The sequence below is a fragment of the Aethalodelphis obliquidens genome, unplaced genomic scaffold, assembly GCF_003676395.1.
Source record: "Aethalodelphis obliquidens isolate GAN/ISIS:26980383/991018 unplaced genomic scaffold, ASM367639v1 scaffold18, whole genome shotgun sequence".
In the NCBI taxonomy this organism is placed as follows: Eukaryota; Metazoa; Chordata; class Mammalia; order Artiodactyla; family Delphinidae; genus Aethalodelphis; species Aethalodelphis obliquidens.
The window spans coordinates 11383156-11397616 of NW_020837962.1; the positions used below are offsets into that span (position 1 = coordinate 11383156).

The 14461-nt window shown below is 47.7% G+C and overlaps 1 protein-coding gene and 1 non-coding gene across 2 annotated transcripts in view; one reads left to right on the top strand and one right to left on the bottom strand.

The window, feature by feature from the left end:
* PDPK1 (3-phosphoinositide dependent protein kinase 1) overlaps positions 1–14461 on the bottom strand; it is a 71817-nt gene that overhangs the window by 24160 nt on the left and 33196 nt on the right. Inside the window, 2 exon segments of the mRNA XM_027117729.1 lie at positions 10427–10524; positions 11411–11555. Of these exon segments, the coding sequence (XP_026973530.1) occupies positions 10427–10524; positions 11411–11555 (243 nt within the window).
* On the top strand, positions 7644–7747 carry LOC113626638 (U6 spliceosomal RNA). The gene has a single exon (XR_003435195.1). It is a non-coding gene; the product is annotated as a U6 spliceosomal RNA (small nuclear RNA).

The window sequence follows — 14461 nt, forward strand, 5'->3', positions numbered from 1 at the left end:
CCAAACGCCCCCAGGGGCTTGGCTATGAAGCCCTGGGTGGCCTCCTTGGGACAGCGCGCTCTGCCCAGACATTAGCACCTGCCCTCCAAAGACCCGGCTCTAAACACAGCAGGAGCAACTCACTCAGTTCTGGGATGTTCTAGAGGAGGAAGAGCTGGGGAAGGGAGGATGGCTGAAATTGCTTCTTTTTAGTCTTTCCTTCTCAAAGTCAACCACCCTGCTACACAAAGTGCTCCAGTTTGGGGAAAGTACCCTTCTCTTCCTGCACTGACTGAAGGCTCTGTACTGGGCACCTCAACTTAGGCCTGACTCAGAAATAACTTGACAGGGTACAGCCACCTGCAGTAAAACACGACAGACCCATGCTTTGTCTATAGCTGTATTCTTTACAGTGTATGGCTATAAACAACACAACACCAGAATTAAAATGCAAAAGAAACCCAGGGCCCATGGCCACACCAATTCAGCATGCAATGGTCTGCTGTGAGGCAGGCCCACTGGCCATGGTGGCCATCGGCTCCCCATCTGCCATCCCTGGGGTGGGCAGCCAGCAGGGCTCCCCATACGGGAGACTTCCTAACTGCGGGTCCAAGAGCCTCCAAAGGCAGATGCCTAAAAAATACAGACAAGGCCGACATGCTGCACCTTCCCCATGTGTTCCCAGATGCGGTCTCTGTCCTTCTCTGTGCCCTGGAGCCAGCAGGAACCCCCAGTGGGAGACAGGAGAGAGATGGAGATTATTCCTCCTGGCCAACCCCCAGGCCACAGCCCTCTCCCACCACAGAGCCCACCCCCCACCCCCACCCCCACCCCGACCCCGCCCTCAGGTGCTGGTCCCTCCCACCTGCCCTCCCAGGGCCGAGGGGCTCTCTATCCCGCTGCGGGAGTCCAGCTTCCTTGGGCCCTGCTGTCTGTAACTGGTCCCCTAGGTCAGCTACTCTCCTGTAGAGACTTCTCAGCCACGTTTGCATCCTTCCAGGACCCTGACAGCCGAGAACACTGAAGTGATTCAACAGAGGAAGAAAACAAATCAAGAGCTAAAACCAAGTGAAACCAACCTTACAATGAGTCAAAGAAATAATTAATATGGTAGCCTATCAAATCGGCAAAGATAAAAAAGAAGGAAAATGCACAGTATTGGCAAGGATTTGAAGAGGAAAACCTCACAGTGCTACTGGTGGGAATGTGAAATGCTGTGACTTTGGAGGAGCAATTTTCCAAAAAACATCAAAAGCCATACAGGACAGGCTTGCTTTCTGACCCAGCAATTCATTTCTGGCACCTGATCCTCCAGGACGGAGCCAGCACAGATGGCAGGGCCATGACACAATCCTTCGGGAGACAGGCTTCAACTCGATACTTCACCTGTTCAGTGTTTCTGTTCTTCATAATAATTGTGCGTCACTTCCGTGATTTATATTTTTAAATGCTATTATTGAAAAGTTCTAGAAATATATTTTTATGTGGAAAGATATGTATTACACATAATTAAATAATTCAGGCTATCACACAGTATGCAGAGGTATTTGTGCTTTTAAATAGCTACATTATGCACAAAACAAAGTGGACAGGAGACACACACACACCACATGGCTGGGCTTTAAAGAGCAAATCGTGACGGCATCAGGACTGTGTGCTGCTGCTGCTGCTTCTGTAAGCTTTCTGGGCCTGCGTCTCCTTGTCCCCCACAACACCTGCTGCTTCCTCTTCCCCAGGAGCCTATGTCCACCTTCTTAAAGGGACTCCCAAGTCCCTGGGGATACAGAGTCACCCCCTTAGAAAGGAGCTCTTTCACTAGTCTAGAGATGAATGAATCCTCTGGAGTGTGGAAAAGAATAACTGTCCTCAGAATGATGTTCTAAAGACATAAAATAATATCTACAAGACTATACATAATGAAAGTATCAAAATATTAAAGTAATAAATATGCAATATACTAATATGTTTCTTTTTTATTAATGCACCAACAAGATCTGGCAGCAGGTCTATTAATAGAGTAATTCTGAAGTAGCGATGAGCATAAACAATAGATCAAGAATCTGTGATGACTGTGACAGGACATGAAAACATCTGTGATTTCTAATGACACAGATGTTTGTTGCCTACCTTCATAACTGAAGGAGATGCTCGATTTCACTGAAGGGTTAGTGAAAACAAGTAATTTTCTCCTCTCCCACTTCACGAATGGCAGATTTCTATCTGTGACACCAGGGTAAGAGCCCAAGAGAGCATTAGAAAGCCACAGAGATAATCTAGTTACCTACCCCTGTAAGCTCAGAGATTAGCCAGAGGTCAAAATTCTCCAGCTACTGGAAAACCAAGGCCCACAAGCCACTGTTGGCTTATGCTGCCTCCTTTAGGCTACTGACCCACTCAACAGGAGGCCAAAGGGTCAGGGTAAAGAAGGGTTTGGGCTGGGTTGTTACCTCCACCGTCAAAGTGGTTCAAATAAACGGGCCAGCACCCTGGGCTGTGGACCACTCTGGCCACCACAGATCTGCAGGTCAGACTGTGAGGTGCCAGTGGGGACGGAGGGACCTGACATGCTCCTGAGGTCAGAACACTCTCTTCAAAGCCAAAAGTGCAGACCGCTATTGTCTTATCCATGAACCCACATATGAAGCACAGCAAACACACTCCACAAAATGTGCTTATTAGCTCTTGGACAGAACACAAGCAAACTGAATCCAACAACACATAAAAAGGAGTGTGCACCATGACCAACTGGGATTTAATCTCAGGAATGCAAGGGTGGTTCAGCACATAAAAACCAATCAATATATTACATCACATCATTAGAATAAAGGACAAAAACCACATGATCATCTTGATCAAGAGATGCAGAAAAACCATCTAACAAAAATTCAACACTCCTTCATGGTAAAGTATAAAACAAACTAGAAACAGAAGGGAACTTCCTCCGGGCTTCCCTGGTGGCGCAGTGGTTAAGAACCCGCCTGCCAATGCAGCAGACACAGGTTCGAGCCCTGGTCCAGGAAGATCCCACATGCCGCGGAGCAACTAAGCCCGTGTGCCACAACTACTGAGCCCACGTGCCACAACTACTGAAGCCTGTGTGCCTAGAGCAACAAGAGAAGCCATCACAATGAGAAGCCCGCGCACCACAACGAAGAGTAGCCCCCGGGGTTTCCCTGGTGGCACAGTGGTTGAGAGTCCGCCTGCCGATTCAGGGGACACGGGTTCATGCCCCAGTCCGGGAAGATCCCACATGCCGCGGAGCAGCTAGGCCCATGAGCCATGGCCGCTGAGCCTGTGCGTCCGGAGCCTGTGCTCCGTAATGGGAGAGGCCACAACAGTGAGAGGCCCGCGTACCGCAAAAAAAAAAAGAGTAGCCCCTGCTCGCCATAACTAGAGAAAGCCTGCGCGCAGCCACAAAGACCCAACACAGCCAAAAATAAATAAAATGAATAAATTAAAAAAAAAAAAGAAGGGAACTTCCTCAACCTGATAAAGGCACCTATGAAAAACCCACAACGAACATCATACTCAATGGTGAAAGACAAAGCTTTTCCCCTAAGGTCAGGAACAAGACAAGGATGCCTGCTCTCGCCATTTCTATTCAATGGGGAGGTTCTAGCCAGGGCAATTAGGCAAGAAAATGAAGCAAAACGCATCCAGGCTGGAAAGGAAGAAGTAAACTCTCTCTAATCACAGATGACATGATCTGTACGTAAAAAGTCCCAAGGAAGTCACTAAAAAACTATTAAAACTAATAAACAAGTCCATCAGGTTGCAGGACGTAAGATCAGTGTACCAAAAAAAATCAACTATATTTCTATATACTCTCAATGAACAATCTGAAAATTAAGGAAACAATTATATTTACAATAGCCTCAAAAATAAAATGAAATACTTAGGAATAAATTTAACAAAAGAAGTGCAAAGCTAGGACTTCCCTGGTGGCGCAGTGGTTAAGAATCCGCTTGCTCAATGCAGGGGACACAGGTTCGATCCGTGGTCCGGGAAGATTCCACATGCCACAGAGCAACTAAGCCTGCGCGCCACAACTACTGAAGCCCACGCACCCTACAGCCCAGGCTCCGCAACAAAAGAAGCCAACAGCAATGAGAAGCCTGCGCACAGCAACGAAGAGTAGCCCCCACTCACTGCAACTAGAGAAAGCCCGTGCACAGCAACGAAGACCCACCACAGCCAAAAATAAAATTTAAAAAAAAAAGTGCAAAGCTTATAACATGGAAAACTACAAAAAATTTTTGAAAGAAATTACAGAAGATATAAATAAACAGAAAGACATTCCACATTGAAGGATCAGAAGACAATATTGTTAAGAGAGCAATACTCCCCAAACTGATCTATACATTCAACAAAATCCCTATCCTAATCCCAGATGGCTTTCACTTAGCACAATGTTTTCAAGGTTCATCAATGCTGGAGCCTATATCAGAACTTCATTCCTTTTAAGGCTGAATAATATTCCACTATACAGATAGACCACACTCTGTTTATCCATTCATCAGTTGATGGATACTTGAGTTGTTTCCACTCCTTGGCTATTACAAATAAAGCTGCTATAAACACTAGCGTACAACTTTTTATGTAAACATTTGTTTTTCAGTTCTCTTGGATATATACCTAGAAGCTGAATGGCTGATTATAAGGTAACTATGCTTAACCTTCTGAGGAATTGCCAGACTTTTCCAAAGCGGCTGCATCATTTGACAATCCCACCTGCAGAGTACAAGGGCTTTGATTTCTCAACAGCCTTGCTAATACTTCTTATCGGATATCTTTTTGATTAGTCATCCTAGTGGGTGTGGAGTGGTGTCTCAGTGTGGTTTTGATTTGCATTTCCCTAATGATATTGAGCATCTTTTCATGTGTTTATTAGCCATTTGCTTATCTTCTTTAGAAAAATGTCTATTCAGACCCTTTGCCCATTAAAAAAAAATTTTTTTGTTATGAGTTCTTTATATATTCTGGATACAAGCCCCTTATCAGATATATGATTTGAAATTTTTTTTCCTATTCAACCCCATAGGTTGTCTTTTTCACTTTCTTAATGGTATCACAGCACCAAAGTTTTAAAACTTGTTCTGCTGCTTGTACTTCTGGTATTGTATCTAAGAAACCAGACCCTAACCCAAGGTCAAGAACGTTTACTCCCATGATTTCTTCCAAGAGTGTAATAGTTTTAGCTCCTACATTCAGATCTCTGATCTGTCCAAGTTAACTTTTGTGTATGTTGTGAGGTGGGATAATAATGTTTTTGATGAATTGGTCATCATTGGAGGATGACAGTGAACCAATTCATGCTTTCCAAAAGCTGCAAATAAAGGGGAATGAAGCAAGCATTTATCCTGTTTTTCCTCCACAATCAATATCACTAAACAAATAGTGGCTAAGGGGAAGTTTCTCTTTAAAGAAGAATTCCAGGGATTTTTCCCTGGTGGCGCAGTGGTTAAGAATCCACCTGCCAATGCAGGGGACACGGGTTCGAGCCCTGGTCCGGAAGATTCCACATGCCGCAGAGCAACTAAGCCCGTGTGCCACAACTGCTGAGCCTGTGCTCTAGAACCCGCGAGCCACAACTACTGCCTGTGCACCTAGAGCCCGTGCTCCGCAACAAGAGAAGCCACCGCAGTGAGAAGCCCAGCACCACAACGAACAGTGGCCCCCACTCACCGCAGCTAGAGAAAGGCCACGCGCAGCAACAAAGACCCAACGCAGCCAAAATAAAATAAATAAATAAATTTATTTAAAAAAAAAAAAAAAAAAAAAGAATCCGCCTGCCAAGGCAGGGGACACAGGTTCAATCCCTGATCCGGGAAGATCCCGCCTGCCACAGAGCAACTAAGCCCATGCACTACAACTACTGAGCCTGCGCTCTAGAGCCCGCGAGCCACAACTACTGAGCCTGCGCGCCCTACAGCCTGTACTCCGCAACGAGAAGCCCGCATACCACAACAGAGTAGCCCTCGCTCGCTGCAACTAGAGAAAGCCCGTGTGCAGTAACGAAGACTGAACACAGCCAATAAATAAATAATTTTTTAAAAAATTTTAATTAAAAAAAAAGAAGAATTCCAACTCAAGAATGAAAGAACTGGGCTATGATCACTCTGCATTCTCTAATGAATTGATGGATCTAGGATATCATGGCTATAAAGGGCTGTTGACAGGGAGAGACGAATGGATGCTACATGCTTCCTAATGAAGAACACACCACACACACCAGCCTCTGGTGTGAAAGGACTGAACCTGAATGTGATCAAGCAGCCACATCCAACTCCCAATTTTCAAGACATACAGAGGGGAGAGGAGCATGTTACATGACTCCACAGAGATGCAATCAGCAAACTCTGGGAAACTCTATAAGACAAATGACCTGGTTTCTTCAACAGACTGCAAGGGAAAAAACAGATGGAGAAGAAGCTATAGATAACAGAAATTTAAGAGAAAAATTAGCTAAGCTCAATGTGAGAATTTTATTTGAAACCTGATTCAAGTAAGCAACAACCAAAAAATTATGATGTGGAATTATGGCGACTGGAAACAACGCGGACTAAATATTTTAAGATATTAAGCTATTACTGCTAATTTTTTAATGTATAAAAATGGCATGGTATTATGGTTATGTTTTTTAAAAATAAGCTTTGTATTTAGTAATAAATACTAAAATATTTACAGGGAAAACAAATCGATGATGGTGGAAATCAGGTCACAAGGATGTTCTGAATTTTTACAAAAAGCAGGTACCCTTGTGTTTTAAAAACAACAACACTCTATGCATCACAGATATGACTAAACGAATACCAATACTGAAAAGACCAGAGTAATCGCTTCTCGATGGCTGGGAGGTGTGCTTGGTGGTGGGAGTATAGGGGGGTAGGTGGCCCTGCATGTGCTAGAGTGGCAGCAGGGCAGAGGCTGTGAGAGGGTCTCCAGCCCACAGCACAGCAGGATGGAGGTCAACGCTGGTCAAAGGGTCTGGACAAAGGCGGTCCACAGAGGGCCACTGCACAGGTACAGGTGCAGTGACAGTGATGCTGGCTCTGAGGCTTCCCCGCTGCATCCCCTCTCCAGCAGTCCCCACACCTGGCGCCCCCCCTCCCTGCACCCCCATATGTGGTGAGTGGAGCCTCCACGCCCAACTGTACCAGAAAGGCCTGCACAACTCAAAACAGGCTTCCAGACACAAACCTCAAGTCTCAACCTCCAGGGCACCCTGAACTCCCCAAGCTTCTTGCAAAGAGGGCCACGGCCAGGCACACGGCCACAGATGAGGGGCTGACTCCATGTTATTAAGCCGCCTTCAGTGTAAAGCTCTGTGGGACCCCTGTGCAAGGTTAGAAGGTCTAAGTCCTCTGTGCCAGAAAGGCCCATCGACCCATGTGCCCACCCACCCTCACAGCACAGGGGTCACTCCCTGGACCCGACAGGCAGCAGTAAGAGAGGAATGCGGGGCTCCCCCCATCCCAGGAGCCACCCACTGGGACGGAGGTCTGTGAAGACAGACAGCCTGTCTCTCACAAGGCGGAGGGCGAAACATGCTCACTGCACAGCTAAGGAACCTGGGCCTCGCTCCCACCAACACTTCCCTTCTGGAAGCTTTAAGATGTTTTGAGGAAACCATCTCTGTACAAAAGTTTATAAAGCTAATACAAGTGCTCGCTTTGGCAGCACATATACCAAAATTGGAACAATACAGAGAAGATTAGCATGGCCCCTGCGCAATGACACGCAAATTCATGAAGCGTTCCACATATTTTAGCTGATTCACTTTGTTATACAGCAGCAACTAACACAACAATGTAAAGCAATTATACTCCAATAAAGATGTTTAAAAAAAGCTAATGCAGGAATAAACTCTAAGATTCTAAACTATGTCAAACAGAAAATGAGAGTATGTCACCAAAATTATTCATTCACGTAATTATACATGTTTTCTACATTTCCTCTAAGGAAAAAAAAAAAAAGCCAACTCAACTGTGTATATATAAGTATCGATAGTTCTGCCTGGTTTACAATGTTAAGGACTTTTTAGCCTCCTGCTTCCAGACAGATTTTTTTTTTTTTTTTAATTTTTTTTTTTTTGCGTTATGTGGGCCTCTCACTGTCGTGGCCTCTCTCGTTGCGGAGCACAGGCTCCGGACGTGCTGGCTCAGCGGCCATGGCTTATGGGCCTAGCCGCTCCGCGGCATGTGGGATCTTCCCGGACCGGGGCACGAACCCGTGTCCCCTGCATCGGCAGGTGGACTCTCAACCACTGCGCCACCAGGGAAGCCCCAGACAGATTTTAAAACTCAGGTTTATTTCACTATTTCACCAATGCATTTAAGTTCTTACATTTTTTTAATGGCTACATGACAGTAGGACTAGCCTGTGCCAAATATCAGATCTGAAGAAAATCTAAGTGAAGAAAAAAGGACCAAGCAGACTCTGAGGGGGTGACTCCCATGGCTGACTGGCAGGCGGTGGCTAGTCTCAGCGGCAAGTCACACACGAGATGCCCAGCAGCCCAGCAAGAACATTCAGGTTCTTGTTTGGTTCACCTCTGTCATGGACAATGCTTAGGTTACGAGTTATACCATGTCTATCAAACATAATTAGCGGCCAACAAAATGTTACTATACAATAGGAATGAGTCAAATAGATCAAAGTTTGGGGCATGTCACAGGAGGACTTCCTGGGGCTTGGGAAGTGCACCTCCAGGCAGGAGCCCTGGGTGGGAAGTACAATACAAAGGTAGGCAAGCGTCGCCAGGACTAAGCCTCACTGAGAAATAAGAGCATCTGCCTTGACTGCAAGTTCTGTTTCAAACACAAAAGGGTGGTGCTTTAAGATTCTCAGAAAAGTTCCCGAATTCAAGATGCCATCTTGTGACTCAAAGAGTGTCTGTGCACAGATGAAAGCACTGACAGAATCTTGACAAGAACCCTCCGTTTGAAAACACAGGGCTGGGAAAAGGCCTGGAAAGGAAAGATCACACACCCTGCTGAAGGGAACCCATGGAAGCCCAGCCAGGCCCTTCCAGCAGCACAGAGTCAAGACTGCCCACCATGCCCGGGAGGAGCAAAACCCCAGGTGTTAGCCCCGCAGCTGCTGCGAACCAGGCCTCAGTTCAAGCCCGAGGCAGAGCAGGCCAGCGCAGCTGAACTAGAGGGCTCTTCGGAGAGGCCCAGCTCCTCCCCACCACTGCCCTGCGCTCACAGCTCCCCTTTACCACGCAAGAGCAGCTGCAGCGAACTGGATGCTTCTGTCTGAATCTTTCTTCCACCAACAAACCCTCTACCCTCCCCTAGCATGTCCATCCCCCCAGGGCTCTCCATCAAGGTCCTTCTTTGAGGGGTACCCACAAGCCCGGCAGAGAAGCACATGCCCTGGGTGGAGGTCCCTGCAGCAGCCTCCCAGGTCAGGGTAGCTCTGACAGTCACACCTGTCCGTACACCCAAGTTTCATTTTCAAGGTCACTTATTAACTCACACAGGGGCTTTGAGTTTCCCCCAACCCTCACCATAAAGGGCTTTATCTTCTCTCTACCCCAATACTTGAACACAGTTTTCAGGAGTTAAACTGCCATTTTTTATACCCTCGGAGTTTATGATTTCCATTCAACAAACACCTGAAGGACAGCAAGATGCCCCCACCCCCACCATGGCCGAGATGCCCCTGGGTAGCTAAGATACCCAGGGCTCTCTTCTGACCCAGGTGGACTGCGAGCAACTGTCACAGTACATAATCCGGCTAGGAAATACCCTAGAGGAACAGTGGTTAGAAGGGTCTGCAATGATTAACATGCACTTGACCAGCAGGAAAAAAACAGCCCCCAACTCATTCTGTGATCTTATAGAACCTCACTATAATCGGCGTGCCTGGGCCACCACCCCTGGCAGGTGCGCACAGGAGACAGGCAGACAGTCAGCACTGGGATACAAGGTCAGTCGCGCGCGTGCGTGCGTGTGTGTGTGAGTGCGCGCGCGCGCGCATACCACCCCCCAACCCCAGAGAACCCACAGTGCCAACAGGAAGACCTGGGAGCTGACCTCACACCCCTGCATGGGAGACCAGGAACAAATGTGGCACCCCAGCATCTTCTAGGAAGATGACTAGGGAGGGTGAGCCACAGTGGGCATCTGAGGGCCTATGACAACATGCAGAAAGCGCCTGGTGACCTACTACCACTTGAGGCCAGGAGGACCAACCACAGGCAGCCTGCGAAGCCCCTCCCTGCACCCACCAGACCAGGCACACACCTGCCCAGACCCTCAGCTAAAGTTGCCCAAAGGCAGAGGCTTCCTCTGTGAAAACTCAAGCATCCATTTTATAATAACAAAGGTACTACAGACAACTGTCATTAATGATGAGCACAAGGCAATTCAACCTGTTTCTAAGAAGTTGGTTTTGATTTAAGCACTGAGCAGGGATCTACTAGAAATAAAACACACACCTTGTTTACTCTCTGGGGATAATACTTTTGCTGTTCCAAAATCTGTGATCTGGATGTGCATATCTTCATTTAACAAAATATTTTCTGGTTTCAGGTCCCTGTGAAAGCAGATTTTTTTACGTTTGAGATGAAATATTTAAAACAGTAACATTATTACAAACTCTAAATTTTGCTAAAACCCCAAATGAACTGATTAATACCTATAATCTTTACAGACTAACAACCAAGAATGCAAGTCTAAAGTTAGCACTGAACAAATATCAACTGCATATAATGAGGACAAATTACATCATTTCATAACTGCATCTACCATTTTAATAAACTTTTAATTGAAGTATAATCTATCATGCCTAACCTATAAAGCGCCTTTAAACCTTCTGTGGTATCATTACGCAATAAATGTACACCTTAAATTTGTATATACATATGTCAACTATTTCTCAATAAAACTGGGAGGGAGAAAATGGTTAAATGGTAAATTTTATCTATTTTAGGCTTTTTTCTTTTTTTTTTGTCTGCGCCGCGCAGCTTGGCGGGATCTTAGTTCCAACCAGGGATTGAACCCATGCCCCTTGCAGTGGAAGCTCGGAGTCCTAACCACTGGACCACCAGGGAATTACTGGTAAATTTTACGTTATGGGTATTTTACCACCAAAAAAAAAAAAAAAAACAGTAAGAAAAAGAAAGCTTAAATGAACACTTTCAACTTGACTTTATCGGAAAATCATGGAAAATGATAAGTACACACAGAATCTACAACTGACAAAATAAAAGCACCAGTCAACATGGCTAAGAGAATCGTTAGTCTGGCAAAAAAGACATCTGACCAATTTCATCTGATATTAAAGGTCCACAGTCTCTCAACATCAGAGTAATGTGAACTCTTCTTAATTCTCACAATGAGGCATCCCACCCTCCATAAAAGAGACCAGAGCTGACCCCCCAGGCCTGGGGAGCAAAGCCTGTAGCCCCCTGGCTTGGTACCTGTGAATGATGCCCTTGCCATGCAAGTACTCTAGGGCAGACACCATCTCAGCTGTGTAAAATCGGGTGCATGTCTCATCGAACGAACCAATTTTCCGAATGTATTTAAGTAGTTCTCCATTTTTGGCATAACTAAGGCCAAAATCTAAACATTGGATAGTTAAGGAAGAGAGCAAAAATCTTTCTTTTAAACTGACCTTAACAGCCCAGTAGCAATTTTTTAAATTAATTAAAACTGAAGGTACCTGTGGCCTGAGACAGCTGCCCCTCTTCCAGCCAGACCCAACCGCAACCGCTGGGTCTGCAGGGAATCCCTGGCTCCAGGACAGGGTCCCAGCGTGAGTTTTTCACCAACAACAAAAGCACATGCCTCTCAGGCCAACTGCCCCTTCTGGACCCCCCATCCTCAGAAGACACCTGTGGGCTCAGTGAAGGGAAGCCGCTAGAGATGGCGGTCAGGGCCTGTGGCCCCAACGCCATCAGCACACAGCCTCCAACCTGCACCAACCGCACATGCCGTGCTCAGTCCATTCACGTAAAGATTCCTCAAATGAATGCTCCTTCCCAAGTATAAAGTGACAAGTTTTGTAAGAGAAATGCCATTAATAGATAAACTCAATCTATTCATTGGGCCCCCACTGGGGAGAGACTCGAGGAAAACAGTCATCTTTCCCTCGGACACCACTGCAGTGTGATTTGTTTTACTTCTGTTCTCCCTTTTTCTAAGAGGAGAAACTATAAATGGATCCCATATAACTGCTTCCTCCTGGAAGCACCGAACATCCACACCTCTTGATGGAAATCTACAGGTACTCTGCCACTCCCTGGCAGAGTGGCACCCAAGTCCTCACCCGCCCTGAGCATCAGCTCCGAGGGGGTAAGGGGTGACCTGTGCTCAAGGTGTCCCATCTGGCTTCTGTTTGCCAAGGCACTTGCCATCTCCCACCAAAGAAGATGCCTGAAGTTGCGGCCCAGGAGGGAAGAGACCACCAACCGAAGCTGCTCAAACCTGCCTGTGATCGAGCCCCACATGTGGCCTCCCAAGCCCTTCCAATTAGAACAACGTTTAACAGGAAGCTGAAGCCCAAAACCAACCTTACTTCTAGGGAATGCAAAGGGTCTCGGCCAGGGCCCCTTCCCTCCTCTCCTTGCTTTGATCCCTCCTCGGGGAAGGCTGGTATCCGTGGCCTCCTCACCAGCAGCCTGCAGACTCTGGCCCACCCAACCCCAAGCAGGGGCCCCGCCTGGATCTGGACCTGGACCAGCCGCAGAGCCTCCCCACTCAGGAGCGCAGTCTCCCAGAAACCAGCAGCCCACGTGAGAGGCTCGGCCATGGCCACAGGGCCTCTTCTGGCTTCACAGGTTTTGCCCCTTATCTGACCACTCCCTGAGTTCCTGTTTCCGGTGTAAGGGACACTTCTAGTTCTCTGCTCGGCTGTGGTGCTAAGTGACCGACAGGTTTTGAACATGACATGTTGTAGATCATGGCTCCAAGCCCGTGTTCTCTCTGACCACACATGTTCCTCATTGCCCAGAAACACTCTTTCAGACCTCATTGGTCCATTTCACACCCTAGAACATTTCTACCTCCCTCAGCACAACTAAGGCCCCAGGGCAGTGAGGGGAGGCTGCTCTCTCACAGGGAGCGAGTCAATTCCTGGGACGATGAGCACAGATCAGGCCTGTGGCAGAGCCTGAGAGCCTGCTGAGCCCAATGCCTGCGCTTTGCAGAGGAACCCAGCCCAGAGAGGTTAAGCAACTGACTCAAGGTCACAAAGCCAAGGAGGGACAGGACTGGAGCCCAGCTTCCTGAGGTCTAGTGTGCTGTTCCTGTCCCCAAGCTTCAAGAGACGACACACAAGGACAGGCAGGTGGGAGGTGGAGGAAGAACACAGGTTAGCAGAGCAACAGTCTCTGAAACCCCTCAGCCTTCATCCCTGCTGGAGGGAAAGGCACCCTGGCTGGCTGGCTGTGGTGCCCAGCCCTGCATTGCACCTAAGGAGGGAGGGAGGGCTTCTCTGAGCTCAGCCCTCTCTGGGGAGCAGGAGTTGAGTCTGGTCAAACTGAACCTTCAGAGGGCAAAGAGGCTGACAGTGCCCAGGAGGTCCCTCACGGATCTATCTGCCTGTTTTCAGGCTGCTGCAGGGGTGTCACCAGCTCTGCCTCACCTGTCCTGAGAGTGTGCTTAGCCCTGTAGTCGCTGGAGGAGCTGCTCCCCTCTCTCCCCAATGTGTAAATTACAGCTAAAAGGAGGACAGTGTGCACACTGGGGCTTTTATTCAGGCAGAGTGCTTCCTTTTCTTTATCTTCCAACACACTGTATATTACAAAGGATTTCCAGTGGAGCAGAAGTCCCCAGGTCTCGCTCCTGTCAGAGGTAAGTGAGCCCCTGCAATCTCCACAGGCTTTCAAATTTGTCTTAAAATGTCAAAAGCAACAGACACCACTGGATAGAGACCTAGAGTCCCCTCCACCTGCATTACTCTGGCCAATCCCGTCTGAAATCAGACAGTGAGCTCACTCATCTAGCCTCTGAGTGCCTGATCCTACTGAACATGACCTTGGGAGAAGATGAAGTCAAGTGTGTGCGACCTGCCGGAGCCTCCCAACCAACACGACTTATTCTCCCCAGGCCCCGTAGGAAGCCCAGGCCTGCGACTCCAGGAATTCTGGCAGCCAGAGAGCCCCACAGGCTCAAAGAGAAGCACCATCACGTGGGTGCCATGGAGCACAAGAAGCAAGAGGTCTAGGTGGCCTCAGAGGTGAGATACAGAACAGATCGGTCACTGATGGCTGCTGCATGAGCAGTGACAGCAGACGGGGACGTGGGGCGATGCTGAAGCCAGGTGGAGAGGCAAACACTTTAAAAGACCTAAAACAAACCAACAAGGAACCCCCCTCCCTGCCCCACATGCTCTTGGCTACTAGACCACTTTACTGCTCCCCTTTACGGTGAAACCACTGGGAAAAACCTGCTTTGTTTGCCTTTCCTTGCCTCTCTCTCTTGATTGAGCCCTCAGCCCCACCCCCAGACTGCCACTCTCAACAATA